General features: G+C 53.1%; 2 protein-coding genes across 3 annotated transcripts in view; one reads left to right on the plus strand and one right to left on the minus strand.

The window, feature by feature from the left end:
• The window catches only part of Tg (thyroglobulin), a 160,002-nt gene that overhangs the window by 33,055 nt on the left and 99,937 nt on the right, over positions 1-27,010 (minus strand). The window lies entirely within an intron of this gene.
• On the plus strand, positions 991-25,480 carry Sla (Src like adaptor). Of its 2 annotated transcripts, XM_048358910.1 has the most exons (8): positions 991-1,326; positions 10,420-10,517; positions 19,147-19,246; positions 19,770-19,856; positions 20,069-20,172; positions 21,259-21,390; positions 23,940-24,075; positions 25,088-25,480. In XM_048358910.1, exons 2-8 carry the CDS (start codon positions 10,457-10,459, stop codon positions 25,299-25,301), a joined length of 834 nt encoding a protein of 277 aa, XP_048214867.1. In that variant the 5' UTR covers positions 991-1,326; positions 10,420-10,456; the 3' UTR covers positions 25,302-25,480. The 2 variants fall into 2 exon arrangements, with proteins under 2 accessions (XP_048214867.1, XP_048214866.1); XM_048358909.1 differs by lacking the exon at positions 991-1,326 and having other exon boundaries at positions 10,211-10,517.

Here is a 27,010-nt window from a genome sequence, read left to right on the forward strand (position 1 = left end):
CGATCCTGAACCTGGTGTTCTGGAACCTTCAACATCTCCTTAAGATGCCTATAGGACCAGCAGGCCTGGATTTTCCTGGTTCCAGACTAGTACTATGAACAAAGAGAGTGATTGAGTGTGTGTGTGTATGTGTGTGTGTGTGTACACAGATATGCATATATGGAAATATACATAATGTATTATATAATCCATAAATCTATATTTTAATTTCAAGCTCATGAAAAGGTCGAAAGAGGAGAAAGATCCTATTTACATACGTACCCTTCCCCTTGATTCACCAAGTATCGGAAGTTCGGTAGGTACACTCTACCTATTTCTCTCTCTGATACTTTTCTTTCAGTAATCGCTTTTCAGGTTCTACACCCTGTGATACTTTCCCCCATGTACGTTGACACGCACACCAGTCCTCTAGGGATCAGGACGTCCCGCCTCATGACCAGCACCTCCCTACCATACCCACGAGAACAGATCTCCCCACACTTCCCTTCTAATATGTCCCACGAATCCAGGCCCCTCTCTGTTCCCTTCTGGTCTTTGTAGATGTTTTCCCTACACCCATTTCCCAATCAAGGATCACCCCTGGCATCCAGTTGCCAGGCCCCCCTTTGCTTCCTATAATCGAGATCTGGAAGTGCTAACTCTGTCTGTCAGGAGCCTTTTAGTGTCCTCTGGTAGCAGTACCACAGAGGAGGTGAATCCCACATCTGTGAAAGCTGCCAGGCAGCCCCTGGCACAGAGGGGATTGCTGGTCACCGTCTCTGGCTTATGACCCAGTCAAGGCTTGGGTGTTCTGCTTAGGGGCCATATTACAGTGACACATGGAAGCTGTAAAAATTGGGAAACTCTGAAAGGAGAAGTGGCAGCCAGATAAGCCATAGCCTCCTTGGGCCCAGTAAGCTCTGGTGATGTCCAGGAGCACATTTCCATCCCATCTTCCTATTAATTAGAGAGAGAAAAAGAAAACAGAGCAAGATTCTAAACGCCCTGGCCATTTAGAATCAAGCTGCCTGTATTCTCAAGTGGTTTGTAGAGGAATGAATAATGCCTCTCTCCTCCCTGTCCTTGCAGAGATGAGTCTGCTCAGCGTGGTTAGTGAAACAGGAACCTGCCTGCTGCCAGCCGAGTGAGTGCCTTCCCTGTTTCTAACAGAGGAAGTGCAAGCAACTGCAGCAACTGACAGCGAGGGCCGCTCCTCCCCGGGGCTCCCGAACCCCAGCCACCGGCTCATCCTGGAGCAGCAGCTGATGGAGCTGGGATGACCCTGAACCTGGTGGTCCTCCACAGCCCATTCCCCAAAGAGGCCATGCCCCGCACCTGCCTCTGAAGGTACCTGGGGGAAGTGCTGGGGTGGGAGGGACTTGAGGCCCTTCTACCCTCCACAGCCAGAGATGAGCTGGGAGCACAAATGGCCTGTGACTGTTCAGTGCATGCTGACAACGAATACCAAAGGAAGAAGCCCTGGGGAGGGCGGGGTAGAACAGGCAGGGCACACTCCGGCCAGAGGAGAGTGTACGGGCTTCTTGCAAGTGACAACTGGGACTCGCCATCAGACTTCCTGGCTGAGCGATCTTGGGCACGTCACGTAGGCTAGAAATCTCCACGTTCTCATCCGTAACAGGGGGCGCACAGTGCTGGGTTTATGCAGGTGTGATCCTATCCAGTGAACGAACGTAGGCACAGTGCCCAAGACAGTTTCAGACACAGAGCAGATGCTCAGCAGAGCTTCCCAGCGGAGAGTTGTGCCCAGCTGGAGGAAGAACAGTCGTAGAGAAATGTGGTCCTGGTAGCGCAGCCAAAGATAACTGACAATAATCAAAGTGGAGGACAATGGGCAGTGTCCTCAGGTGGACAGTGGAGGGATAGGGAGCCAGACAGATTCCTAAGGATGAGGCCCGGGGTGCTCCCTCTAGGGGAGAGCACAGAGCGAGCCTGGTGTCAGAGAGAGACCCAGGCTTTGGCGTCAGGATGCCCTAACTTGGGGATGTGTTGGGAATATAAACAGATGTCAGTCATTATGAGTGTCAGGGAAAGGCAGGGCATGAAAACGTTATTGTTTTTGTAGTCCTCAGAAAAACCCTGTACGTTTGCAATTGTGGTTTGCTTCGGATAAGGGAGAAAGTGAGGACCAGAGAGGTTAAGTGACTTGCTCATGTCACCCAGCTGGTGGCAAGCAGGGCAGAGGCAGTAAGAGGGCCTAGGGGCCGAGGGTAGAGCCCTTGTGAGGGCATGTGGCTAAGGATTGTGCCCCCTGGTTACAACAGGGCTCTTTGTGTTAGGAATCATGCATCCCATGCTGTGAGAATTGTCCTTCTGAGCACTGGATGAGATTCCAGGCTGCAAGCCTGTGGAACTGGACAGTGGGCCTTCTACCACGGGGCGGAGCATGCATTTGGTGGGGAGGATGAATTCTGGTAAATTCTGCTGCATCTGATATTCTTGTTCAAAGAACGCTATGCCAGAGAGCTTAGTATGTTCTGGAAAGTATAAGGATAGCACAGAAAACAGACTGAAGCCCTTCCAGACTTCTGCATCTTAAACAGCTCTACTTCTGGGACAATGAGACACCGCCATGGGAGGCTATGTTTTATAAGCAGTTATATCCCCCTGGGGTAGCTTCTGGGTTGGTCCCCAAAGAGCTGTGTGACTCTGGGCAAGTCACTTTGCCTCTCTGAAAGTCAACTTCTTCCTCATCAAATGTCCTGCTTCCATTTTATAAGATTCTTGTATGCACAGGAGATGCTAAGCACTGGCTATTACTATCATTCCCAAACCAGTCAACCCTGACAGAGCACTGCTAGCAGGAGGCTCACTGAGAAGGGTCGATCTGAAAGGCCAGTGATCTGGGGCATTCCTGTTTCTCCTAAACTCCTGTTTCTGCCCGTCCACTGGGAATGAACAGACAGACTAGGTTTGTACTACAGGAAGTGGGAACCAGTTCAACCACACAGAGGGTGAGCTTTGAGGAGCGGTGCCTTCCTTACACACAGAGACCGTTCACCCCATGGTGCCTCCTCCTGCTTTAGCAGAGGCTACAGAGTTTTAACTTTTCATCTCACATTCAATGAGAATTTATTTCCCCCCTAGCTCGGAGACAGGCCACAAATGGAAAACCTCCGCCAGGATTTCCAGCATGTCCGACCAAACATAAGGGACATGGGTAGTACACTCATTTCTGTGTGACTGCCTGTCCATCCATCCATCCATCCATCCATCCATCCATCCATCCATCCATCCACCCACCTACCCACACATCCATCCACTTACCCACCCCCTCACCCACCCACCCACCCACCCATCCCCCCTCAGTGACTATGCATTGAGGTCACACCCGGCCACCAGCTTCCTCCCTCACTCCGCCTCTCTAGAGGTCCTGAAGGAATTAAGAACATCGAGTCCAAACCACTTCCTCCCCAGGGCCACCAAAGGAGGGGCAGGTTCCCTCGCGGGAACCCCAGCTCCAGCCTGAACCCAGGGCCTCTGGGGCTCAGTGGCATCCTTTGTGATCAAACAGCTTCACCAAGTCACACACTCCTTGGCACCTGGTGGCTGAGGTATGTGCGCATGGTAAGTGTGGGGGAGGGGGGTCACCCATGAAGCTGAGTGGACTCACAGAGCTTCGGGAGGGAGCTGGTTGTCTTCCAAGGCCAACGAACGGCCACCTGGAATGAGGCCCATTGTCCTGAAGGCAGCCACCTCTGCCCACCCCAGGCAGGACACGGAATGCGACGCCTCCTCCAGTAGTTCTCCCTAAGCCACTGGGCACAGAGGGCCATGTCCCAGCACCTACAAGGTCATTTGTTATTATGACTCATCTTTTAGTAGGAATAGACATGTGGCCTTTCCTTAGGAGGGAGTAAAGGCCAACAATCTGGTCCCCAGTACAGTACTCCCATGAAAATGGTGATAAGCCCGGAGAACAAGGACAGAGGGAGGCGGAGTGGCCAGCCAAGTCGCTGGAACTGAGTTCTCGCATTGACCCAGGAGGCCCTGTGGCTCGCCTGCATTACAGCTCCGCTGCCCCCTCCCCAGACCTTCCAAGTCACATCACAATCAGCTTCGAGTTAATTTTATTTTACCTCTTAGCAGGCAGCAGAGTTTGAACGAAGGGTCTCTCAGGCCTTTCTCAGGCAACATTCTACCATTCGAGCCACAGTTTACTTTTTGCCTTAGTGTTGTGATTGGGTCTCATGCCCAGTTTGTTGGTTGAGAAGAGGTCTGACTAACTTCTTGGCTGGGTTGGCTTCAAACCAATAACTATTCTTTCCTCCTCTGCCTCCTGAGTAGCTAGTGGCATTATAGGCACGTGCCACCAGAGCTGGGCACATCTATTGAATTTGGATTTCATTTCCCTGAGAGTCCTGACACATGTTTCTATGTTCTACCTTCTCAATGTCCCTGCCACTCTAGAACACCGTGCATCAGCCCAGCACACAGAAACAGGCCTGGAGCGTTTGTTGTGAGAAAAGATTGTCTTGGCTTCCTTATGCCTAAGGATAGGGGACCCGGGGCCATGTGGACCCAGAAGGCCTGGTTCCGTTCCAAACCCTGCCTTACCACTTACCAGCTGGTGTTGCCCCTTCCCCTCCAAGTTCTGTATGAGCTCGGGCCATGGCTCCCTCAGGATGCAAAAGGAGAACAGAGATCTGTGCCCCTCTTTACAGAGAAGCAGAAAGACACCAAAGGAGGAACATGGTCTTCCCAACACCCATTCTAGGTGGTCTACTGAAGGTTCTAAAGACGAAGTGGGTGGAAAGTTAACTTCAGGGAAAGTAGGTTGAGTTCAGGACTAGAGTTGGGTATTAGATGATTTCCTAACATGAAGTTGGCAACCTTCTGAGCCCGGCAGCTAGGTCTTTGGTCGGCAGGTGGGCCCTTCAAGGTGACACATGAATCAAGGTTACTTGGGGCATCTCAGCCTGGATTCCCACAGTGTCTCTTGAAGGCAGAAGTGTAACTTGAAGGCAGCTTCACATGAAGAATTCTCGTCAGGACAAAGGCTCAATGAAGAGCCTGTTTTCTCCAGCATCTCCTGGAGCCTGCCTCCCCCGCTCCCTAGCTTGCGGGGAGAACATTGGGTGAAGCTTTTCCTCCTATCCCCTCAGACATGTCACATTAGAAAAGCCAGAAATCAGCCTTGATTTACAACAGAAGAACTGGCAAACACTACAAACTGGATGCCCCTCTCCTCTCCGAGCACTGAAAGGGAAACATTCAGAGGCACAAAATGGATCCATTCTGTCTCCCCTAACACACACACACACACACACACACACACACACACACACACACACACACTTTGACTTGGCTTTTATTGGTTCCTTTTGGTGTCCTTTCTGGAACATCTGCTGTGTTCCAGTGGAGAGAGAACACAGAGCTGAAGGGACTGTGATCTTCAGAACACTTACAGTCAGTGGGGGGACACTCATGATTGGAACACTCAGGCCAACAGCAGAGAACCAAAAATCACCCCTCAAGATGTTCAGCACCCTAGATGAGGAACAGCCCGGGGAAGGCCTCCAGAAGCCCGGAGATAGGATGTGGGATCGCTTCAGAGACCTGATGCCTATACCCCGTTAGACCTGAGAGCTGGGGCTCTGACAGCTGTCTCCTCTAAACGAGTTACGAGTTCTGGGGGGGGGGGGGGGGGAGACCCGTGAGGGCCTGTTATCTGCACGTGCTCAGCGGGCCAAAGACTCATTTCCAGCTTGCTTAATGGTGAATGAGTAATGCTGGTGACTCATGCGTATGAATAAAAAGTAAAATGAGTTCCTGCTGGGAAGCATGATGTCATGAAGAAGTCATAGCCTTTCCCCATCCCCGGGCTGACCTTCAGCATGTCTGTTGTCATGGCAGTGTTCCCTCGGCCTCCTCTTGCTCTAATGAACCCAAAACTTCCCAAAGGCTTCCATGCGAGGAGAGGTCCACACCCGGCATGGTCCCCATGTTCCTCTCCATGTGAAAGCTACTGTCACAGTGCTGTCATTACTGGCCTAGGTCCAACTTCATTGATATATGGTGCTTGGAGGATACTGTGTCCCACAGAGTCGTGGGATGGACGGCCCTGTGCCCCACCACCTGGGGCCCGAGGCCCCTGTGCATGAAGAGCTGGTTCAGAAAGGTGAAAGGTGGCTTTTCTATCAATGCAGCATCAAAGCCTTATCTAGCATGGCCTTTATCACCCATTTCTGCATTGACAGAGGCCCCTGCCCTTCCTGTCCCTCTTCCTGACACGTCTGAGTAACAGCAGAGAGTGGAGCCATGGAGACTTCGGTACTTACTCTTGCTAATCTTCCCTGTAAAGCCCCAGTACACCAGGTGCCAATGGGTTTCATGGGATCCATGCCTGTAATCCTAGACCTGGAGGATTGGAGATTGGAGCTAGGTAGAAAGTCTGCGAGACTCTATTTCCAATTTACTGGCAAAATGTCAGACTGAGCGTGTGGCTCAAATGGTAGAGTGACAGCTAAGAAAACCAGCCAAGTGAGCATGAGGCTCCGGGTTCAGACCTTGGTCCTGGCGTACATGATAAAGCAAAGCAAAACCCAGAAAAAGTGGAGGTTGCTGCATCCATTAAGGAGAGAGGTAGAGATGATAGTGACAGTGAAGTTTGTTCAGCATTGGCTAGGCTCAGATCTGGCTTCTTTGGATAAAATCTTATGAAATGTGATACATGTGAGGGAAAGCCTAGTCTGCCTACAAAATCTCTCCCTAGACACCTAAGGCTCCCTAGATCAGGCAGAGGCTTGAGGTCACGTGGGTCACAGCCAACAAACGGGCAACAGCTGTCTCTTATCAGCAACAGCTGTCTCTTATCAAAGACATATCACTGACTGTGTGTGCTTGAGCAGGTTGCTTACATTCAGAACTTTTCCTTCATATTATAAGAGAGCTGAAGCCAGGCACCAGAGACTCATGCCTGTAATCCTACCCACTAAGGAGGCTGAGAGCTGTCGATCTTGGTCTGAAGCTATCCTGGGCAGGACAGCCCGTGAGACTGATCTACAATTGACCAGCAAAAGATGGAAGTGGAGCTGCATCTCAAGTGGTAGAATGCCTGCTTGGGTGAAAAACCTAAGGGGCAGTGCCTAGGCCCTGGGCTCGAGCCCCAGTCCAAGGCTGAAACAACTTGGAACAGAGCTCCCAAGTTCTCCTCCTGCACCTCTGGTTGTGGGTGAGGCATGGGAAGCCTGGCTGGGCACTGGTGGAGCAGCGGCCTCCCTCAGTGGGCCCTGGAACCGTGGGATGGGGAGCCCCATTTTGTTCCGCGGGGAGGGAGATGGGGGAGTGATGACAGGGGGAATATACAGCTGCACCACCTTGTCATGAGATCAGAGAAAGATGGGGTCCCAGGGTCCCCCCACCCCCGGCCTGGCATTGCAGAGATGCACCTGGGGAGGCCAGGATGTGGTAGGGCTCCCCGGAAACCCTGTGAAATCTCTGGTAGGGGAGGCAGCCAATGCTGAGCCATTTTGCCGGCTCTTAGTGCCCCTGACTGAGTTTTCAGACTCTGGGTAGTGCTAGACAAGTCTTAAGCTGATTGTGGGCTCAGGGGTCCTGTCACGGCGGAAGGGGTATGAGCGGGGAAATCGGAGGCAAAGAAGTCTTGGGGGCTGACCAGCTCAATTCTCTCCCTGCTGCATCTGAGGGCTCTGGGCCTACTGAAGGACAGGGTCTTGTTCAAATTGGCACAGTGAGTTAGCTGGTTATGTGGTCCATCTGCAGATCCCCATATTCCTTAATCTTTAACTACCCTTTACCAGACTTTGCATACTATTGGCAATTTAATCTTCAAAACCACCTTGGGGGGCGGGGATTTGTATCCCACGTCAATGCATTTGAAAGCCAGAGCTCAGAGAAGTGAAGGATCTGGTCAGAGGACACACAGCGAATAATCCTAGAGCTGGAACCACTGCTCAGGTTTGTCCATTTGCCCTGACCCCCGCATCAGAGACCCCACATTCTTCCCCAGCTCTTAAACATAAAAGTGACTACCCATTAGTCTTCTGATGAGAGTCCTCCCAGAGGAGGACTCAGTAACAGAGTAGTCTCCAAGGCCACGGGCAGAGGACCTGAAGTCAGGAGCTGCAGGTTTCTAGCTCCAGACTGTGGGCAGGTGAACTAATTCCCATCCAATACATTAAAGCCAAAGAGAAGAGTCTACCCAGGGGATGCCGAGAGAGTGGTATAGAAGGCAGGCCTGGTATATTACCTGCCTTCCCTCACCCCCAAAGAACAGAAAGATAAGGTCTGCATTCTGTCCAGTGGGACTTCATAAAAAAATTACGATGGTTCTTTTCTCTTCTTAATAATTTTCAGAGAGCTACGAGTCTTGATTGCTAGACTGGAGTGGGGTTCAAAGACTCTCTCTCTCTCTAGGGCACATGTTTTCCACTCATCTCATTTTCCAGGTGGGAAACTGAGGCCCAAGGTCACACAGAGAAAAGCATTGCTCCAAAGACTGGAGGAAAAATACGCTGCCCGGGGACTACAGTCCTTTGACTTGGAAACCTAAGAGCTGCTCCTCAAAGACAAGGAAGAAGGAAATCAGGAATGCTACAAAGAACCAGTGTTAATTAACTCATTTCTCTTTTGCCCTTTTATTATTGTGCTTGGAAGCAATTATGTCTCTTCCACTCTCTCTCCCACCTCCAAACGCTGCATAAAACTGCCATGGATTAAATCAAATTGCTCAGCCCCTTTATTCCACCGGCTCTGGTCCTCAGGGGGCATTTTCACTCTTTTCAAATAAAATCCTTTTTAATCTGATGAGTTAACCCCTTCCTGGAAGTTCTGAGAGGCAGTCAGTGAGCCAACAGCTAAGGGGACACTGAGATCTGCTGGGATTTCTGGGCCTCACTACTCCGTACAACCACCCTCTCATGGAGAATGAAGCCCAAGTGCTTGCAAGATGGGCGAGGGAAGGGTACCAGGCAAAAGGGAGGGAAAGGCACGGGAGGAGAAGGAAAAGGCTCCGAGCTGGAGCTTAGTTCACCCTCCTGGGGGCAGTCAGCAGAAGCCTGCAGCTAGGAAAATATCTCCGAAGAGCAAGAAGGACTGGAGGGAAGTGGGCCGATCGCTAGGTGCCGAGTGACAAAGGCATCAAGGGCACCGAAGGGCGCTGTGGATGGAGTCATGCGAGGCTGTACTGCCGAGCGGGGAGACCTGGAGGGTGGGAGGTAGGCCAGGCTAGCACTTGTGCTGTTTGGGGGGCTGCCTCTGCATACCGAAGCCTCTCTCTAAACACCCGAGAGACTCACTGGTGAGTCTCTTGAGGGAGGCTGAGGACTGAGAAACTTGTTCATCATCTTCTGCCATCCTCAGATGACAGAGGCTCTGTTCTACAACCCTCTGGTCCCTTCTCAAAATATGTACGTGAGGGTTGCCTGGTTGGACATCGCCATGGAGGACAGTCAGGAAATAGACTAGCACGATGACAGCTAGCACCGTATTTCATGCCAGGCCATGTTCTAAGTATTTTGCCCGCTCTATCTTAGCTCCCTCTGTAATGGCTCAAAGCTACTTGATTATCCTCTAAGACAGGCAAGGATGGGTAAACAATTTCCCATAGGTCATCTGGGTATAAATTCCCACTTGCCTGGGCTCCAGAGAAAGAAGCCATGGGAGAGAAGACCGGAAAATAAATACCAGTGGTTCAAACTCCAGCTGCCCCTTTACCTGTCATGTGACTTGGGACGAGTCGATTACTTTCTCTGAGACCTAGTTTCCCTCCCTGCAAACTGGGCATAGGGATAAGGGAGCTGTCATAGTGGTTCAAGTCACAGGAGAGGTGAATGTATTTGATGTCATGCTCTACTCTAAAGAGTGTTCCATCAAGATGTCCTTTCAGGGCCTCTGGAAACCCAGGTTGGAAGATTCCCACAGACAAGAAAAATGTAGAACCAGAAAATGCCACCTTCTTATTACTTTAAGTTGTAAAGCCACATAGCTCCTAAGTTCTGTGAACCCTGGGTTCTCTGGGGCGAGACACTAATGGCCCGAGGTTGTGGATGACCAGGAGTTGTACAAAGCCAGGAGTGGTGGATGGCCAGGGGTTGTACATGGCCAGGAGTGGTGGATGGCTGGGAGTCACGGGGCTAGGTTCTTTGGATGCATGGGAAAGCCAGCTCAGCCTCTTATACAATCTTCCTGCCGTCCTCAGTGACAGTGAGGAATGGAAACTTTTGTCACCAACTGCACTTGCTCACAACTTCCCTCTCTGTGGTTTTCTCTGCCAATCCCTTGATAAAAGTAGTTGAGCAGCGCACATGTAACAACACTCACAAGCTATATCCTCACATGAAAACAGCCGCCTGGCAGGGCCGAATGAGAATGTTGTACAATGTGCTTTAAACTGGGTCACTCTCCACTCAGAAGGCTCAGGCTGTGCTTGACTTTGCCTGTGCGTCTTTTGTGCTGTAGGCTTCACACATCTCCAACAGCTCCGGGAGAGACAGACATGGGGAACAGCATGAAATCCACCCCCGCGCCCCCTGAGAGGCCGCTGCCCAGCACAGATGGTAAGTCTGATTTCTTTCGCAAGATGATTTGCTCTGTCCCTGGAAACCCATGGAGAAGACTAGCAATGGTGGACACTATTCTCTGGGGCAATGGAATAATAGTACATTGTACTTGTCTCTCACGTTGTCTGTGGTTCAGAGGTTGCAAGCCGAAAAGGGTTGGGTACCTGGCGATAGTTTTAAATTGTTGACTTTTGAGATATCTGAGGTCAGCTGTTTTAATCCACTTGTCTATAGCTGGGGGTGGGTGGGTAAGGAGAATGGAGTTCATGTTATTAGCTACTTGTGAGTCATATTTCTAGCTAAGACGCGTAATTCTGATACCTAGACCTGTCACTGCTCCCCACCAGCTCAGGAAAAGTCCTCTCAGTAATACAATGAGCTCTGCTGGAGTTGGGCCAGTGCTAATCTTTCAGAGACAGAGCTGGGCACTATCTCCTTGGGCCTGCTAAACACAAAGGACACCCTAGGATGGTAAGGTGCTCAGTGCTTCTGGGGGAGAAACTAGAGTCGCAAGTTAATCAAGATGGCGACAGCCCTGTGGAAAGAAGCCAGGCCGGGCCAGACTCCCAAAGACACCGAGTCCTTCAGCCACTGACCAGAGACGCTGAGGTACCATCATCAGCCAACAGGAGAGGCTGAGGTGCTCTGAGGTCAACTGTGCTAATCCTCTCTAACACGCATGTCTTTACTTCTTCTATTTGGGGGGATGCTCTGTGTCGGTCCCACAGGAGCTTGGGAAGGGGGTCTTAGGGAGGCCAGGTGTGCACGCGGTAAGTCTAGGGGTGGTCTGCTTCCCACCTTGCATCGGGACTTCGGGGCCTGGTGATCCTCTCCCAGCAGAGGTGGCCCAGCCGGGTTGTCCCCAGTACCCTGCCTTGTTAGAGATCACAGAGTAAGGGTGGTCTCCCTGCCCTGCACTGCCCTGTTCTGCTAGTGGCTACTGCTCTTTCTATGACTCCTGTGGCTCCTTGGCCAAGAAGGCTTTTCTATTTATTTTATTTTTTTTGCCAGTCCTGGGCCTTGAACTCAGCGCCTGAGCACTGTCCCTGGCTTCTTGAGCCACAGCGCCACTTCCCGCTTTTTCTATATATGTGGTGCTGAGGAATCGAACCTAGGGCTTCATGTATACGAGGCGAGCACTCAACCGCTAGGCCATCTTCCCAGCCCCAAAGAAGACTTTTTACTTCCTCCAAAATGGAACCGCTTAGCTGCCCAAATGACACGGTTGGATGGCCTTTCCAATGCCCACACGGAGCAAGAGGGTGCCGCCCTGTCTCCCACATCCTTCTAAGTCTCAGGCAGGACACTGGTAGTGGCTTTGAGTTTTCCAGCCCCCTATCTCTCTTCTCCAAACCAAATGCAGCAAAGCACCAAGTATATAGCCCCCCAGGCCCAGGCAAGAAGGGAGGACAGAGGAACTGTCGTGGGCAAGGGGCCTCCCACGAACGAACTGCCTGGCCAGCGTGCCCCTGGGCAGAGCAGCCCTGCGGGGCCCTGCCTGCCTTCCCAGACACACTCGAATCACAACCTCTTGCTCTGATCACCGCGACTACTGGGAAGCTGGCTGTACAGGGCCGGGAGGCCCAGCCATCTCGGGAGACACCCCATCTTAAGTGGTGGCCTCTCAGCCTGCCGCAGGAGGGGCTACACACTTGAGCAAGCCCCATGAAAACACCAGCCTCTAAGGACTTGCTCATTTGCCTTTCTTTTTCCAAATGCAAATTGTCATAAAGTAAGTTTGTCTTTTTCCACTGTGTGGAAGGGAGGTCACCCCTAAGCAGCAGGTGGAGGGGGGGGGGTCTCCCCCTTCCGCCCCTGCTGAGGAGAATTCCCCGGGTCATACGGCTTTGTGAGCCAGGCAGCCACATCAAGCACTGGTGGCTGCTTTTGTACCCCCAGCCCCGAAAGGCTCCCCTTCTCATCAGTCCTAATGCCGCTTCCTCTTTCCTCTCACCTCCACTTGAATAAGGGGGGAGGTGACGCTGTCCTTGCCATCTGCAGGCTGCCAAGGAGAGCATTCTCCGTGGAAGAAGCTTCTACGTCAGCATACGCATCGAGAGTCTCCAGCCACCCTGCCCCGGGCTCACTGTTTCAGGCCCGGCTGTGCTAACAGCGCCCTCTGACACCAACCCCAGTGTCAAAGTGTTCCAGGCATTAGAGCTTAGGGCCCTGCCCAAAGAACAGTAGAGGCCAACGTAGCGGCTCAAAGGAAACACTTCAGACCTTTGGGGACAGCCTCTGTCCCCCACACCAAGGCCGTGAATGCCTCGGAATGTGGCTTTGACAACCTAGTTTCTCTTCAACTAAGTTTTCTAGAACATTCTTCATCAGGCCAGGTCCTAGCAAGTGATGTGACAAAACCTGCAGAAGTGGCAGGCCTTGATGGAAATACGGCTGGTTCCAGAGGCAAAAGGCCCAGGCTGGGCCCCCGGTCGTGTCCCTTGGAAGCCATGTGACCTTAGGGAAGTTGCTTGGCTTCTACCGGGGACTTGGTGGCCATCTGTCTTTGCCACAGCCGAGCCCAGGGCAGTGAGCTGGGAGCGAGGTGGCGCGTCTGAGCACTTTCTCCTGGGGTCAGCTGCCCACGATGGAAGTCCATACTTGTTTCCAAAGGCTCACAGAGAGGAAATGTCCTCTGCAGTGACGTGCCTCGGACGCCTCCTCTGGGCCGGTGACAGGCATGCGGGACAGATGAAGAGCCAGGGAACTCCCAGGGTAGCGTGTCTTCCACCTCTCCACAACTGTTCTTGTGCTGTGCTCGTTTCCCATCTTGGCGTCTCCCCTTCCCGTCCACCCTGCCCCGCAGGGAGAGGTCAGCTCCGAGGCGGCCATGCGAAGCGAATGAGTCACACCCTTTTCCACCGCGCCAGGGCAGGCATCTTCATGGCTACTCACGGAGAAAAGGGGTGGGTGGTGAGGGAGAGGAAGACCAAAAAAATCTCCAAGAAGGTCCACCTTGGACCTTCTTCCTTTCTCAGCGGTCTTCGTCAAACCATCCACATCTGATCAAGCACCAACCCCGGACCTATGAATCAGATGTCATGATGGAGGGCTGAGGATGGGCAGCAGCCGTGAGCTGCACTTCTTCCCAGCCAATCAGGAGCTCCTGTGAGCTGGTGGGCCACAGGCCAGCTTGTAGTGTTGTGGCAGCCCCGTCGCAGCTAGGGGTGGGACGTGAGTCCCCAGCAGAGCCCTCAGTTCTCAGGGGTACGGTGGGAATCATGACAGAGGGACTGGGAGCGCTTATGGGTGTTCCTCAGATACAGTTCCAAGTGCTTTGTACACATGAAGGCACGCTGTACACACGCAGGTGTGACCTGCGCGCGCGTGACACGTGGATTGCATGCTACGTGTGGATTTACGCAGAGGGACTACTAATTTTCACAGCATCCCATCAAGGGATCATTGCTATCTCCCCAAAGTCCACTTCAGGAAACCGAGGCACCTGGAGGTTGAGTGAGTTGGCGAAGGCCATGCAGCTCAAAAGAGGCAGGGGGCCTGAGTCTAGCGTCTATCTCTGTAGTCCCTCAACTCATGCAGGGCAGACCAGCTTTTGAGCAGTCTGGAGGCTCCGAGAGAGGCCGTTCTCTCTCAAGCAGGGAGAGGCTGTCTGGCCACCAGATCCAACGACACAGACATTTGCCCCTAGGTGAGCCCTTAAACAAGGCTCCTGCATGAGCTGTTGGACTAGATTCCGACGCGTACTAATCCCTAGAGGCTGGTTTGGGGGGGCTGAAGAGTCAATTTCCCCTTTAGTGAAAATCATAACACAACCAGCCCATCCGATTCATGATCTTGCCTTGCTTATGGTAGGATACAGATTTTTAAAGTTACTGCCGAGAGACACATCATCGGTCACCAGGGTTATAGGCGATTGTGACAGAAGAAGCTGTCTGGTTGGGCATCCTTGGGTGATCAGGAAGGCTTGTGCAGAAGCTGCATCTCACCCACCCTGCTGCTGCTGGGTGATAGGGATGGGAAGGAAAGAGAAGGAACTGGGAGCCAGGTGCCCAAGCAGGATACATTCTGCGACTCCAAGGCCCGCGGGCCACTTCCCTTCTGCTCTGCGCTCTGCCTCCCTTGCAAACAGAGGTCAACTCTGCTGACCTGTCATGGCCTCGGGGTTGGTCTAGTTCCACTTCTCCCACTAACACGTGGAATTCTCCCCCCCGCCCCGCCCCCCTCCCCAGACTCCTGGGTTTCCCTTCTGAGGAAGCAGCGTAACCCTCCACATATAGATGAAGAGCCTCGAACCCCGGGGCTGGGCCACCAGCCAAGTTGGGTGGTCCTTTTAAAAGGCCAAGCTACCGGATTATTGGTTGGTTCCACCTGATTGGCTGTGATGTGTGTGTGTGTGTGTGTGTGTGTGTGTGTGTGTGTGTGTGTGTGTGTGTGCTGTATAGATGTACATGTATGGAGAGAGAGAGAGAGATTCCTGTAAAACTTCCTATAAGCCACGCCTACTATTGCCTGCCACACAGGCAAGCCTGCATCGAACTGTCTGTCAAACACAAAGCGGCAATCACTGGGCCTTTCAGCCCTGTTCCCACCCTTTGGGGGGGCACCTTTCCCAGTTCTGAAGGCACCCTTGGAGTGGGCCTTTGTCTTGATCAGCTGAGGACCAGGTGTTGATGGGGACAGCCTGGAAACAGAGCCAGTGAGAACTGTGTACCTCGGTGAAGTGACCCCCCGACAGTGAAGTCCTCCCAGTCTCTTGGCCGTGTCTCCATTTCTCTGACTTTGGCCTCTTCACCATGCAGATAAAAATCCATATTCTGGCTAGGAAGAGTACTGGAAGGAATGAACGACTAGTTTCCTACACAGTTATCAATGGCAGTGACTAGAATGTTTTCAGCTTTAAGAAACTACCACACTCCCCCCAAGAAGATACTAGAAAAATGCTGTCTTTCCTTGACAAATATTTGTGGCCAGGAAGTTTGACTGGGGCTCCTTCCTGTCCTGGATTGTTTCCTGCCTTACGCTTTTCTACATTTTGCTCACCCCGCCTCCATCCTGAGTTAGGTTGCCCGCAAATTCGTTGTCGTGAATTTTGACTTGGTGTCTTGAATTTTGTTTTCCATTCTCATCCAAGGGATTTGTGTTTAGATGACAAGACGATCACACTGTATGTTCATATCTGCTCACCTAGATGGTCATAAAGTTGAAAACGCGTGTCTGGGGGAGGGCTGCGGGTTAGAGAATTATCACACCCAGTTTGGGAAATGGGGCTGGCTGCCTGTCACCGGGACCAGACACTTCCATCGCGACGACACATCCATCGCCCATCTCACGAGGCAGAAGAACTTGAACACAGAGTAGTTAAAAAATAAATCTTTCCCCGAACTGTAGAGCTATTGTGGGAGAGGTGAGTCTAAGTCAGGCCTGATTAGTTTTAAAGCCAATTCTCTCCTCGTAAAGTCTTTCTGAAGAAAATTCCCTCTGGATTTCTCTCACGCTGGGCACGCACCTCTTTATTAATTTGCTTCCTTCTCTCAAATCTGTGATCATCTCTCCTCAGTACTGTTCTCTCTGTATGCTTCACTCGGGCCTCAGGTTCGGTTCAAATGCTCAGCCCCGCCCCCCCCCCCCCCCCAACTCAGGGGGCTCTGGGAATACGTGGTGGCGAGGTACTGGAACTTGAGCAAATGGAAATGTTTATTTCCCTGTAGGGACGGAAGCTCAGAGAGGATGGGAATGGATCTGGGCCCTGAGCTGGCTCACAATACTGCCCTTCCCCATAGGGGTGCAGTAATCATTTCCAGTGCCTTGTCTGCTTTCCTCGTGCTGGCGAGAGGGTACAGGGAAATGAGTGAGCACCACTGAGACACCAGACCCTTGGACACAGGCTCCTGCACCCGTCATCTTGGTGGTGCTTAACTACTCTTTATATAAACACATCACTGTATGGAAATTCCACAGGAAATTCACATTAGTACCATGAAACTGAAACGCCAGCCCCAACAGCTTCCATTCCCCCACTGGAACACTGGTTTCTGCAGTGGGAAGTCAGTTCTGCTTCTGCTTCCGCTAGCTCACTTTCCAACAGTAACGATGATAGCAGTTCTGCTTCCATCTTAACCTTAAACCAGATGCCAAACTACCACCCCAATGTAGACCTAGATTGATCTAGACCCCTTGTCTTGGCACAGAAAAACCATGCTGTGCCTCTCCCCTCGGCCTTTCTTTGTAGTCAAGGGTTCTGGGACACCTGCCTTATATCTAGATCAGCCTCAAGAGTCCTCAAGAGTCATTCTTGAGGACTCTGTGACACGAGGACAGCTGTGTCAAGTGTTCCAGAGCCTCCACCAGGGACAGGTTCAGGGCTGGGCTCAGACTGAAGACATGACGACAAGTCCCCTGCCTTGGGGGACCCCACAGCCAGGCAGGGAGATGACAGTCCCCTGAGGGTCATACAACTGCGACAATCCAAGTTTGTGACATTTGCTTCCACAGCATGTATAGCCTAGGGCTGTATCTGAGCTCTTCCAGGAGGCTGGCAGTGAGCTTGCGAGGAAGCAGGGGGAGAGAACCAGCAGGAACAGGCTAACCAGCGGCTCTGGGGTCTAAACGGCAGCTAGCTGAGTTAGCTACCAAATGTCCCCTTCGTACTGACGAAGAGTACGTTTCTGGAGGGAGGCATTTCCAGACAACATCCTCAGCCTCGGCCCAGGAGGGGGAGGGGCTCCTGCCCACTGCCCCACTCCGCACTGCCCACCTGGGCAGCTGGGCAGAATTGCCAGAAAGCTGAGAAACCCTGGCAGCCGTGGGCCCCCTCCTGGCACCACACCCTCCTGGAGTCTGTGCCTCATTTGCCATGCACCATTTCATGTCCCTTTTCTAAAAAGGATCTACATTTGCATACCTCCGGCTCCTCCCCTCCTCAGAACTCAGGCCTTTTGACTTCAGAATCCGTACGTGGAAAGCGCCGCTTGTGAGCACCGGGCCTTACAAGGGATTTCTCTCTTCATTCAGTGATGAAGAGGAGAGAGGATCCCTTCCCACACACGCACACAAACAGGCTGAGGAAAGGGGCACAGTTGGACCGGCCAGTGACCTCACCGGACTGGTTCTTCTGGGTCCTTCCGTGGCCTTCGTGCCCCTTTTCTCAGACACCCGGCTGCTCTCCAGGATGTGCGCGGATGCCAAAGGTGACACTCAGTTTCCACCCCATGCCCAGTAACTCTTAGATTTACATAGTTTCCCCTGGTGAGCACCACATTTGAGCGTGCTCCCCTAACTCATTTATGATTCATCTGCCTACTGATAACCAAACCCTTTACCCCAACCCCTCCGGCACCCTCGCTCATCCTGGAGCTCAGTCTGCCACTCAGCCTGCCTTAGAGACTTGTCGTACGTCGGACACACGGGCTGTGCCAGGCTGACTGGGGTCTCGGCAGGGCTGTCTCTGCCCAGGAAAGGGATCTGCCTTCCTGCGTGAGAGCTGCGAGTTCATCCCTTCCCAGTCAGGCATGGGGGTCAGTATATACCTTGGTCACCACGTGATCTCTAGAACAAGGACTCTGGGAGAGCAGGGGTGTCAGCTCGCTTGCTCACCGTGATGATCTGCTACCAGAACTGTGAACTCAGTCGCTGAGGCAGCAGGTAGAGCAATAACCATCGCAGTGAACAACTATCATATCCTCTGCTTTGTAAGACATTATTTCCCTCAAACGCACACAGATATTACTCTTATCTGATGCACAGAAATTATGGTAAATCACGAAGGATGTAAAGCAGATACCATCTGGTGTCAGAAAGGAAATTCATATTGTATCATCTCTCTACGGTTCACTCACATGAACCAAACAGTATTCCTTTCCTCCCCAAACTCCACTGAAGTGACTTTTGTCATATACACACCGGAAACTTCTTCACATTGCTTCTCCCCCACCCCACAACCAGTGAAAGTCCCTGGGGAATAGACCCCCCCCCCCCCTGCAGCCTGGTACCCACACTCTACGAGAGTGTTGGTATGTGTTTATGTCAGTCCTGGGGCTTGAACTCAGGGCCTGGATGCTGTCTTTGGGCTTTTGCTCAAGGCTAATGCTCTGCCACTTAAGCGACAGCTTTGTGGGGTGTTTAATTGGAGATAAGCGTCTCACAGACTTTCCTGCCTATACCGGCTCCAACCTCGATCCTCAGATCTCAGCCTCCTGAACGGCTAGAATTCCAGGCATGAGCCCTAATTCTTTTTTTTAACCCTCAGGTTTGGGATTCTTTGGCCTAATTCCTAATCTCTAAATGACAAGGAGGCAGGGCCACAGGCCAGGAGAGGGGGTGCAGGGCCAGGTGTTTCTGCCATTCCCGAGATGGTGCCACACACATCCACCGAGATGGTGCCACACACATCCACCGCCGTCTCATCGCGCAAGGACCCTGGCTGGCACGGAGAGACTGAGGGTTGTGGGTTCAAGGCCGGACCCAGAAGCAGGTTGTGTGACTTCAACTCACAGGTCTCCGGATCCCCGTTTCTCAGAGGAGGGCATCCGAGCGGAGTCAGGCCTCTGAATGGGAGGTGTGGCTGGCTCTTGGGTTCTGGGGGCTCCCTCCCTGCCAGCTGCACCCCACCCCCTCCCAGCCGCTCCTCTGTTCCTGGTGATCCACACTCCCCTGCCTTGCTCCTCAGGACTGGAAGGCGACTTCCTGGCTGTACTGAGCGACTACCCGTCTCCCGACATCAGCCCCCCGATATTCCACCGAGGAGAGAAACTGCGAGTGATTTCCGAGTAAGTGACCTTTCCAAAACTTCCGTATACTTCAGGACAGAGAATCCTTAGATTTAGATGAGAGTCGTTGGGAGTTTTAGCTGGCCCTACCACGAGGAAAGAAGTTTAGCTCATACGATGACTCCTCAGCCCTTAACGCTACCAGGGCTACTAAGCCTCCCTTGGTTCTTTATGGCCTGCCAGATAAAATGTAAATACTTAACTTGGATCGTGAGACCCTCTCTGACCTCAGTCCTGCTTCTTGTATTGGCCTTGCCCCCTACCACACACCATGCCGTGTGTGGAATATTATATACCAAAGAAAGCTGAAAAGATGCCAGGGTCTGAAATTACTTCTGATGATAAGTGGACAGTGTCATCTATCTTCCGTTCCTCCTCTCCAGTTGGGTTCCAAAGAGTTTATGGGACAAAACTGGGCTCTGAGCCCCTTTATATAAATCCTTACTGATATGAGTATTGTCTTTGGTTTATACTTCCTGCCATTTACCTCCTGACCTGTTCCTGCGTGTTTTTGTCCTGACAGCGAAGGGGGATGGTGGAAAGCCATTTCCCTGAGCACTGGCCGGGAGAGTTATATTCCTGGGATATGTGTGGCCAGAGTCTACCACGGGTGAGTGCATTTCTCCAGTAGCATCATCCATCAGCTTCGGGTGGGTGACTCAAGATGGCACCGTCCATCTTGGAAAGGAGGGGCTGGGTGGATCCGGAGACAGGGCTACTCTGGCCCTGGCCATCAGAAATGATGAGACTCGGGCAAATCCAGTCCATTCTCTGGGATGCAACTTGTCCAGGAGTAACATGTCCCTTTCCTGTCCTTCCCAGCTGGCTGTTTGAAGGGCTGGGTAGGGACAAGGCAGAAGAGCTGCTGCAGCTGCCAGACACAAAGATGGGGTCTTTCATGATCAGAGAGAGCGAGACCAAGAAAGGTGAGCACACGGGTGGACCCGGGCTCCGCTGGCCTTTCCTTGTGCACACGGACGGAACTGCCTGGTCACCTCCTGCAGCCAAGGCCCTGCATGTAAGCAAGAGGCCTCCCCACAGGGTGTAGGGCTGGCTGGGCCTGACACAGCCTCCCCCGGACTCTTGTTGGAGTGTTTTCCCTTAGCGGAGAATAAAAACCTGAGTTCCAGGTGCGGGCACCAGGCTGCGCACACAGAGCACAGGCGCCGGCATGGGTCTGGCTGTGTTCTCCAGTGCTGCATGTGGGTGGGTTATTCACGTCTCTGAGCGCAGTCTTCCCATCTGGGCAGTGGAGAGAAAGCCTTGCCCTTAGAGGGTTGGGGTGACACGTACGAGGCTGTACCCCTAAGGAAGTGACAGGGCTTAGAAAATGAGGGCAAGTCCACGTCAGGCTCACAGACCCACCGTGCTCTTCATGCGTGTAACTTCCTGTGCCGCCGAGCACAGAACGCGCGGTCCTCTCGGTGGCTGAGGGCCTGGGTCCCTAAGTCAAGTTTCAGCAGTTTTCCTTCTACCTCCTCTCTCTGACGGCACCCGGGCCTGGTCCTCTTGCTGTGTGAGGTGAACATTTTGGGGTGTTCCCACATCTCTCCCCGACACCAGGTTCCCTTAGCTATTGGGGGGGGGGGTCTCACAGCAGGAAAGCACATCACATGGTGCGTGGAGCAGAGCATGGGCCTCGAGTCACAGGAACAGAACATTGAACAGCTCCGGCCCTCCCCGCCGAAGCATGATTCTAATAGCTTTTAATACAGGAGGAAGGTCGGGTTTGCAGCCTGCTCCTTGCCCACTTGCTGTCAGAGAAGGGAAAACACAGAACCTAGGATTTGGGGGTGCCGGCCATGTCTTTACTGTAGATTCAGGGGTTGGTAAGGGAGTACCCCGAGGGCTCCGTACTGAAGCAACAGCCAAGGGAGTGTTCCCGTGCCAGAGGTGACGAGTCCTGGTGTATTGGCGGCGCCCCAAGGTGAGCAGCTCTCTGCCTTGGTGTAAGTGAGCTGCTCAGCTTTGCACCCCTGTGCATGCAACTAATGGGCCCTCGCCTCCCACAGGTTTCTATTCACTGTCGGTGAGGCACAGGCAGGTGAGACACTACCGGATCTTCCGTCTGCCCAACAACTGGTACTACATCTCGCCGCGGCTCACCTTCCAGTGCCTGGAGGATCTGGTGAGCCACTATTCTGGTAAGGCGCCGGGGTTCTCTGTCCTCTGCATGCTCACAAGGGTCTAGGCTGCGGTATGGGTCACCAAGAAAAGCTAGAGACTTCCTTCTGTTTTCTGTTACCCTCGCTGTCCCATGTGTCTGTTGAGAGTTAATTTCAGGCCACGACTAGCTGTGAGTGCTACATAGAAGTCACGAGGCACTGAACCTCAGGCTCACCCTCTCCTCTGGTAAATGAACCAGACCAAGACATCTCAAAAGGCACAAATACAGGCGGGGGGTACCTCAGCAAGGCAGGACTTTGTCCTGAACTTTGACTAATTTCCCCTTTTCTGCTTGTCCAAGTTCGTTCTCTTCAGCATCAAAGGCCAATAGCACCCTACCTCTGTGACACAGCCTTAGAAGTTAGGCTTGGAGTCCATCCTTCCATTCCCCGGCCAGGTATTCCTTTCCCTAGTGCCTTGGTTGTTCTGCCAGGCCTGGTTAACTATGAGCAAGACTGTGTTTACCAGAAGCTCCTGAAGACTAGGGATTGTGTGATAACCGTTTGTACTCCCTTCCTGTACATTAAATTGTACTCCTTTCCTGTACATTCATCTGTGCATCCTTCCTATACATTCATTTGTATATCCTATACATTCATTTATACACCCTTCCTGTGCATTCAGTTGTACATGCCTCCTGGGCCCAGGAGAGTCCCAGGCTGACCCATATGGAGAGCAGCCTCTAACACTGTTTGGTGGAGAAATGGCACATGGAGAGTCAGATGGAGAGTATTCAGATGGGCCACAAATGCCACGGACTTGCTCAGGAGGTGGAATTGTAACTCACAGACAGGGGAGAAATTGAAAACACTGGCTTCACCCTCCCCCCTCCTCCCACATTGATCTTCTGTCTGCCCCTCACGACTGGCCTCGTTGGGCTCTCCTGCTCTTTGCGTCTCCTTTCCTATCCAGTGCAGATACTAATTGGAGCTGCTTGCTGGGGCAAGGAGCTAGACTGTGGAAGGTGCTGGGGGCTGGCCTGGAACTTGACCTGGAGTGGTCGCTCTGCCTGGGAGAGGCAACTCCTTTGTCCTCTCTTCCTATGCCTTACTAGAGGGAGGCTAGGACAATGCCTCACTGTCCTGTTCGCATGGTTAACATCTTCCCCTTTCTGGGTTCAGGATTTCAGGTGCTGGACTTTGCATCTGTGGGAAATCTTGCTAATATTCTTTAGGATTGGGAGTCTTGTATTGAAGAAATAAAAGGGATTCATAGACTTTGGGGGTAATACCTCTGAGCCATAAGCAACAGCGGGGCTTCAGGAAGAGGCAGGTCCTCACTAGGCCCTAGGCTGTGGGAGTTCTTGGGCAGGCCCTCCAGCTCTCAGAGCCTCTGCTCTCATTCCTGGAAGGTGGGCAGGAACAGGCCCCTTACAGAGGGCTACACGACCATTAAGCATACCGCTTGATGCGCTGCGTCCAACACAGCCTGTCATGCCTCATCAGATGCAGACTAAATGCTAACACAGTCTCCTCTGTGCTGGATAAAAGACTAGAAGCTAGCTAAAAGCGAAAGAGGAAGGGAGTCCTGGAGACAGCCACTTTCTGGGTCCGCACCCAGGTTGGTTGTGGTATTTGCCTCTTAATTATAATCATCTGAGGGGTGCACAGACCAGAAGTTTTGCATAGACAACAGCAAACACATGAAACAGATGCTCCCAGCAGAGCTACCCGGGACCAGAAGGCCAAGTCTGCCTGGGCTGTGGGAGCCTGGGGAGCCCTCACATTGATTGATGCCGACCCTCCTGCCATCACCCAGAGCAGCGGCGCCCTCTGGTTAACTGGAAAGGGGCTGAAAACCCAGGATGCTTCCCATGCTCCTTCTATGACCTGACCAGCAAGGAAAGCGAAGGGGAAATGAGATGCGTGAACGCCAGTTGCTGGAGTCCAGGGTGCAAAAGCAAGGGTCAATGGGGCACGCGGGTAGACGGGCGAGCGAGACTCTGAGATTCACCCGGGAGGAAGGTGGGGCTCATCGGTCCTCCGTTCGACAGGCAATGGGCTGCGTTGGGGATGTGAGCTGGCTGCCGCCCGGTTCACAGCCAAGGAGGTGGGGGTGTTGGTCACGGTTTCGGTGCCCCGGAGCAAGTAGCTTCAACTCAGGATCCTTATTCCAACATGGATATAGAAAGGACTGCACAATGCTGACAGATAAAGTGGGTGCGGACAGCCTAGCTCTCGGCTTGCGTCCCATGTTGAGTGTGAATCTGTTCCACATTACCCGTCTCCCCACGTTAGCCGGTCTAAGGCAGACCCTCTCTGGGCCTGGCCTGCAATGAGCTTCGTGTTGGACTTCCTCCCCGCCTCTCCTAGGCGCAAGGTCCTTTGTTCTCCAACCCTGAGTGGTGATTCCATGAGGGGCTCAGACCTCCATGGTCCCACGCCATATTCCTCCACGCGCAGGACCTGGGGCTTCGCGTGAGGTCCAAGTACAGCCCACAGCAGACGCGGGGCTGTCCCCTTTCGCCGGGCTTGCTGCGCCTCCTTGGCCAGATTCCCGAGCGAGCGTCCTCTGCTTCCCTCCACAGAGGTGGCGGACGGCCTGTGCTGCGTGCTCACCACACCCTGCCTGACACAGAGCACGCCGGCCCCCGCAGCAGCCAGCGCCCCGAGCTCGCCCGTCACCTTGCGCCAGAAGACCTTCCACTGGAAGAGGACGCCCAGGTGCGTGTGCGTGCGCGTGCGTGCGCGTGTGTGTCCCAGTCCTGTGAGCCGGGCGCATGGAAACGGCCGCCTGGCAGATCCCGAGAGTGGATCCAAACTCTCAGTCCCACCGACCCAGCCTGGAACACCACGCCACGCGTGGCAACCTTGCACGGTGGCTCACAGAGCTTCCCTGCTCTGCAAAGATTTCCGGCGTCCGTAGTCAGGGTGAATAGTGCCTTTTTCTAAGAACAATATACCATCTGGCTCTTATTTTAGGATTTTAGAGAGTGGCATACCCACGAACCTTGCATAGATTTAGTATCATTTCATATCCACTCGAGACTTAGACACTACCTCCAAAATCCTAAGGTGCCTCGTTATTTTTCTAAGAGGAAAAAAAAAATCTTCGACTGAGCGTGACACACGGTGGTACATCCCCGTAGCCCCAGCTGCTTGGAGGCCGTGGTAGGAGGAGCGTGGTCTGAGGCCAGCCTGGGAAAAGCATGAGACCCTATCTCCAAAGCCAGGGTCACAGCCCGAGTGTAAAATGCTTGAAAACTCAAGGCCCCGAGTTCAATTTCCATTGCCACCAAAACGGATAGAGTATTCTACCGGTTTGTTATGTCCATTCTCCTATCAAAGCTGAATTTTCACCTACGTATCTATTTGTGAGTTTGATCGGTGGGTATCTTAGTCATTGGACATAGATCAGGAGTTCAAAGAACAATCAGAGATCAGATGACAAAGATAGAACTCTTTTTTTCTTATAAATATTTGCTAGGATGTCCAACGGGAAGTCTTTGGCTCTCTGAAAGGGATCAGGGACGTTAAGTGGCTTGTCCCAAAGCGCACAGCCAGTCCACAGATGTCAGCATCAGAATTGAAACAGGGCCAGAAGGCCGACTAACCCGGCTCTTTCGTTTTCCTTCCTCCTCTGCTCTTTTCTTTTTTTTTTTTTTGTCCCTCATGCTTGCTCTTGTTCACTCTCTTCTTCTCCCTTCCTTGGGGGCTTCTGCTTTCGAACTCACAGGCTGCAGGAGGACCCCGAAGTGGCGGAGAACCCCCTGGGGGTGGACGAGTCCCTCTTCAGCTATGGGCTTCGGGAAAGCATCGCATCCTACCTGTCCCTAACCGCCGACGACCCCAGCCCCTTCCACCGGAAGAAGAAGAGCCTCTCCCTCATGTACAGCGGGAGCAAGCGCAGGAGCGCCTTCTTCTCGGCCCCACCCTACTTTGAAGACTAGCCAGAGGACCCATGGCCCAGCTCATGCCCAGAATCCTCCCTGCCCCCCCCGAAGGCGGGGTCCTCCGCAGGCCAAGAGAACCCACCAAGGGGCTGTGTTCTGACCAAAGGAGCCGCCTCCCTGGTGTCTGCCCAGAGCTGTGGTACCACAACGGTTGACTCATGACGAGGAGCCATGCTGCTAAGTCTAGTGTGTGTGTGAGTGTGTGTGTGTGTATGTGCCTGGTGTGCGAGGAAGAACAAGACATTCATGGAATGTCCGCAGGGACCACGCTCCAGCACACAGTCCCCAGGGGGACTGTGATAAAGGACGGGAGGAAGACAAGCTGACGTCTGCAGCAACCGATGGGTAGCCGGGTCTGCCAAGTGGCCCTGATGAAGCCACCTGCACCAGCGCAGGGACACCCTGAAGATGTACCCCATCTCTCTGTAGGGGTCCTGCGATACTAGGCACTAGCCTGAGAGACTTGTCAGTACTGAGCCTTGAGGCTCCTTGGGCTCCGTGCTATCTAAGCCACCAGGGCAGTGGCCAGGATAGGTAGAAATTGCTGCGGTGGCCCGGGCTTCTGGAACAGGTGGCCCTCCGTGCCCAGAATGGAACTGCTCTCTGCTGGGGCTCTGGCTTGTGTGAAGACGCCTTGGGGCTTCAGGGACCGCCTGGCAAGGGGCTGAGAGCATGAAATGCGCTGCATGGGGTGAGGCCCAGAGCAGCATTGGCAGGAAGCAGCTCCGGGCCTCAGCAAGGCGGCATGGCGGAGACAGGGAGGAGAGCGGATCGGCCGCTGAGCGGACCTTGGGTGTGAAAGGAAAGACCCACCCACGGCGGGCACAGGGCCGGTTCAGGTGAAGGCGACCACGAGACGCGAGAGGATTGCCGGACTGAGGAGGATGGTTAGATTTTCTTCTCAAAACATAACGGAGCCCTTCTAAAGAATGGACGCGCCCTGTATTCGATTCTCAAGAGGGTCTGGCATTCATGTGAATGAAAACGCCGCACCCCGGAGAAGGGGGAGCCCGAGGGGCTGAGCTCTGCCACATCCAGTTATGAGAGGGGAGGGAGAATGTGCAGAGTCGTCCCCCCCCCCGCCCCCCACCCCAGAAGGGCGGCTGCCACGTGGATCCTTCTGGAAGCCAGGCAGACGGAAGACGGACGCTTGAGTCAGCGTCCCCACCCCGGTTGGGGTTGAAGAATGCTGGGGAGGAGGGGTGCAGACGTGCGGCTATGGTGTGCCTGTCACTGGTACACTCATTCCACAGACCTGAGCTCAGCCTGCGGGGCTACGTGCAGTCGCGTAGAGACGCAGGCCTCACAGGACAGACGCTTGCAGTTCCTACCCCTCCCCTGGAGCCAGTTCCCAGAGACCAGCCGGCAGTGGGGGAAATGAGTATGTCGGAGAGGTCAGAGTGAGGACCGGGCTTACCCCGGCCCCTGGGACAGGTGACCCCCAGATTCTCCGTGCCACTTCATCTTTAGTGTCGTTTTTCCCTGGTGGTCAATGTAATGAGAATTTGGGGGTGGGGTGGGGTGGGGGAGGATTGGGGGAGACACGGAAATGGGAAGCATTACGTTTTGTGGATTTACGTATTTATTCCTGATTAAAGGAAACCTAATAAATATTTAACCTTGGAACAAGATGGCTTCCGGATGAGATGGGTGGGAGGTTTTCTCCCACGCTCTGTGGGTTTTTGAGTTCTTAAGTAAGCTTGTAA

This window comes from Perognathus longimembris, chromosome 12 (genome assembly GCF_023159225.1).
Source record: "Perognathus longimembris pacificus isolate PPM17 chromosome 12, ASM2315922v1, whole genome shotgun sequence".
NCBI classification, from domain to species: Eukaryota; Metazoa; Chordata; class Mammalia; order Rodentia; family Heteromyidae; genus Perognathus; species Perognathus longimembris.

What these genes read in the sequence shown, in the direction of transcription:
- Sla (XM_048358909.1), top strand. Translation starts at nt 10,340, where the DNA reads ATGTGCTTTAAACTGGGTCACTCTCCACTCAGAAGGCTCAGGCTGTGC. An exon ending in AGAGAGCGAGACCAAGAAAG is followed by an intron (nt 20,173 to 21,258) that starts GTGAGCACACGG and finishes CGCCTCCCACAG; the next exon opens with GTTTCTATTCACTGTCGGTG. An exon ending in TCTGGTGAGCCACTATTCTG is followed by an intron (nt 21,391 to 23,939) that starts GTAAGGCGCCGG and finishes TTCCCTCCACAG; the next exon opens with AGGTGGCGGACGGCCTGTGC.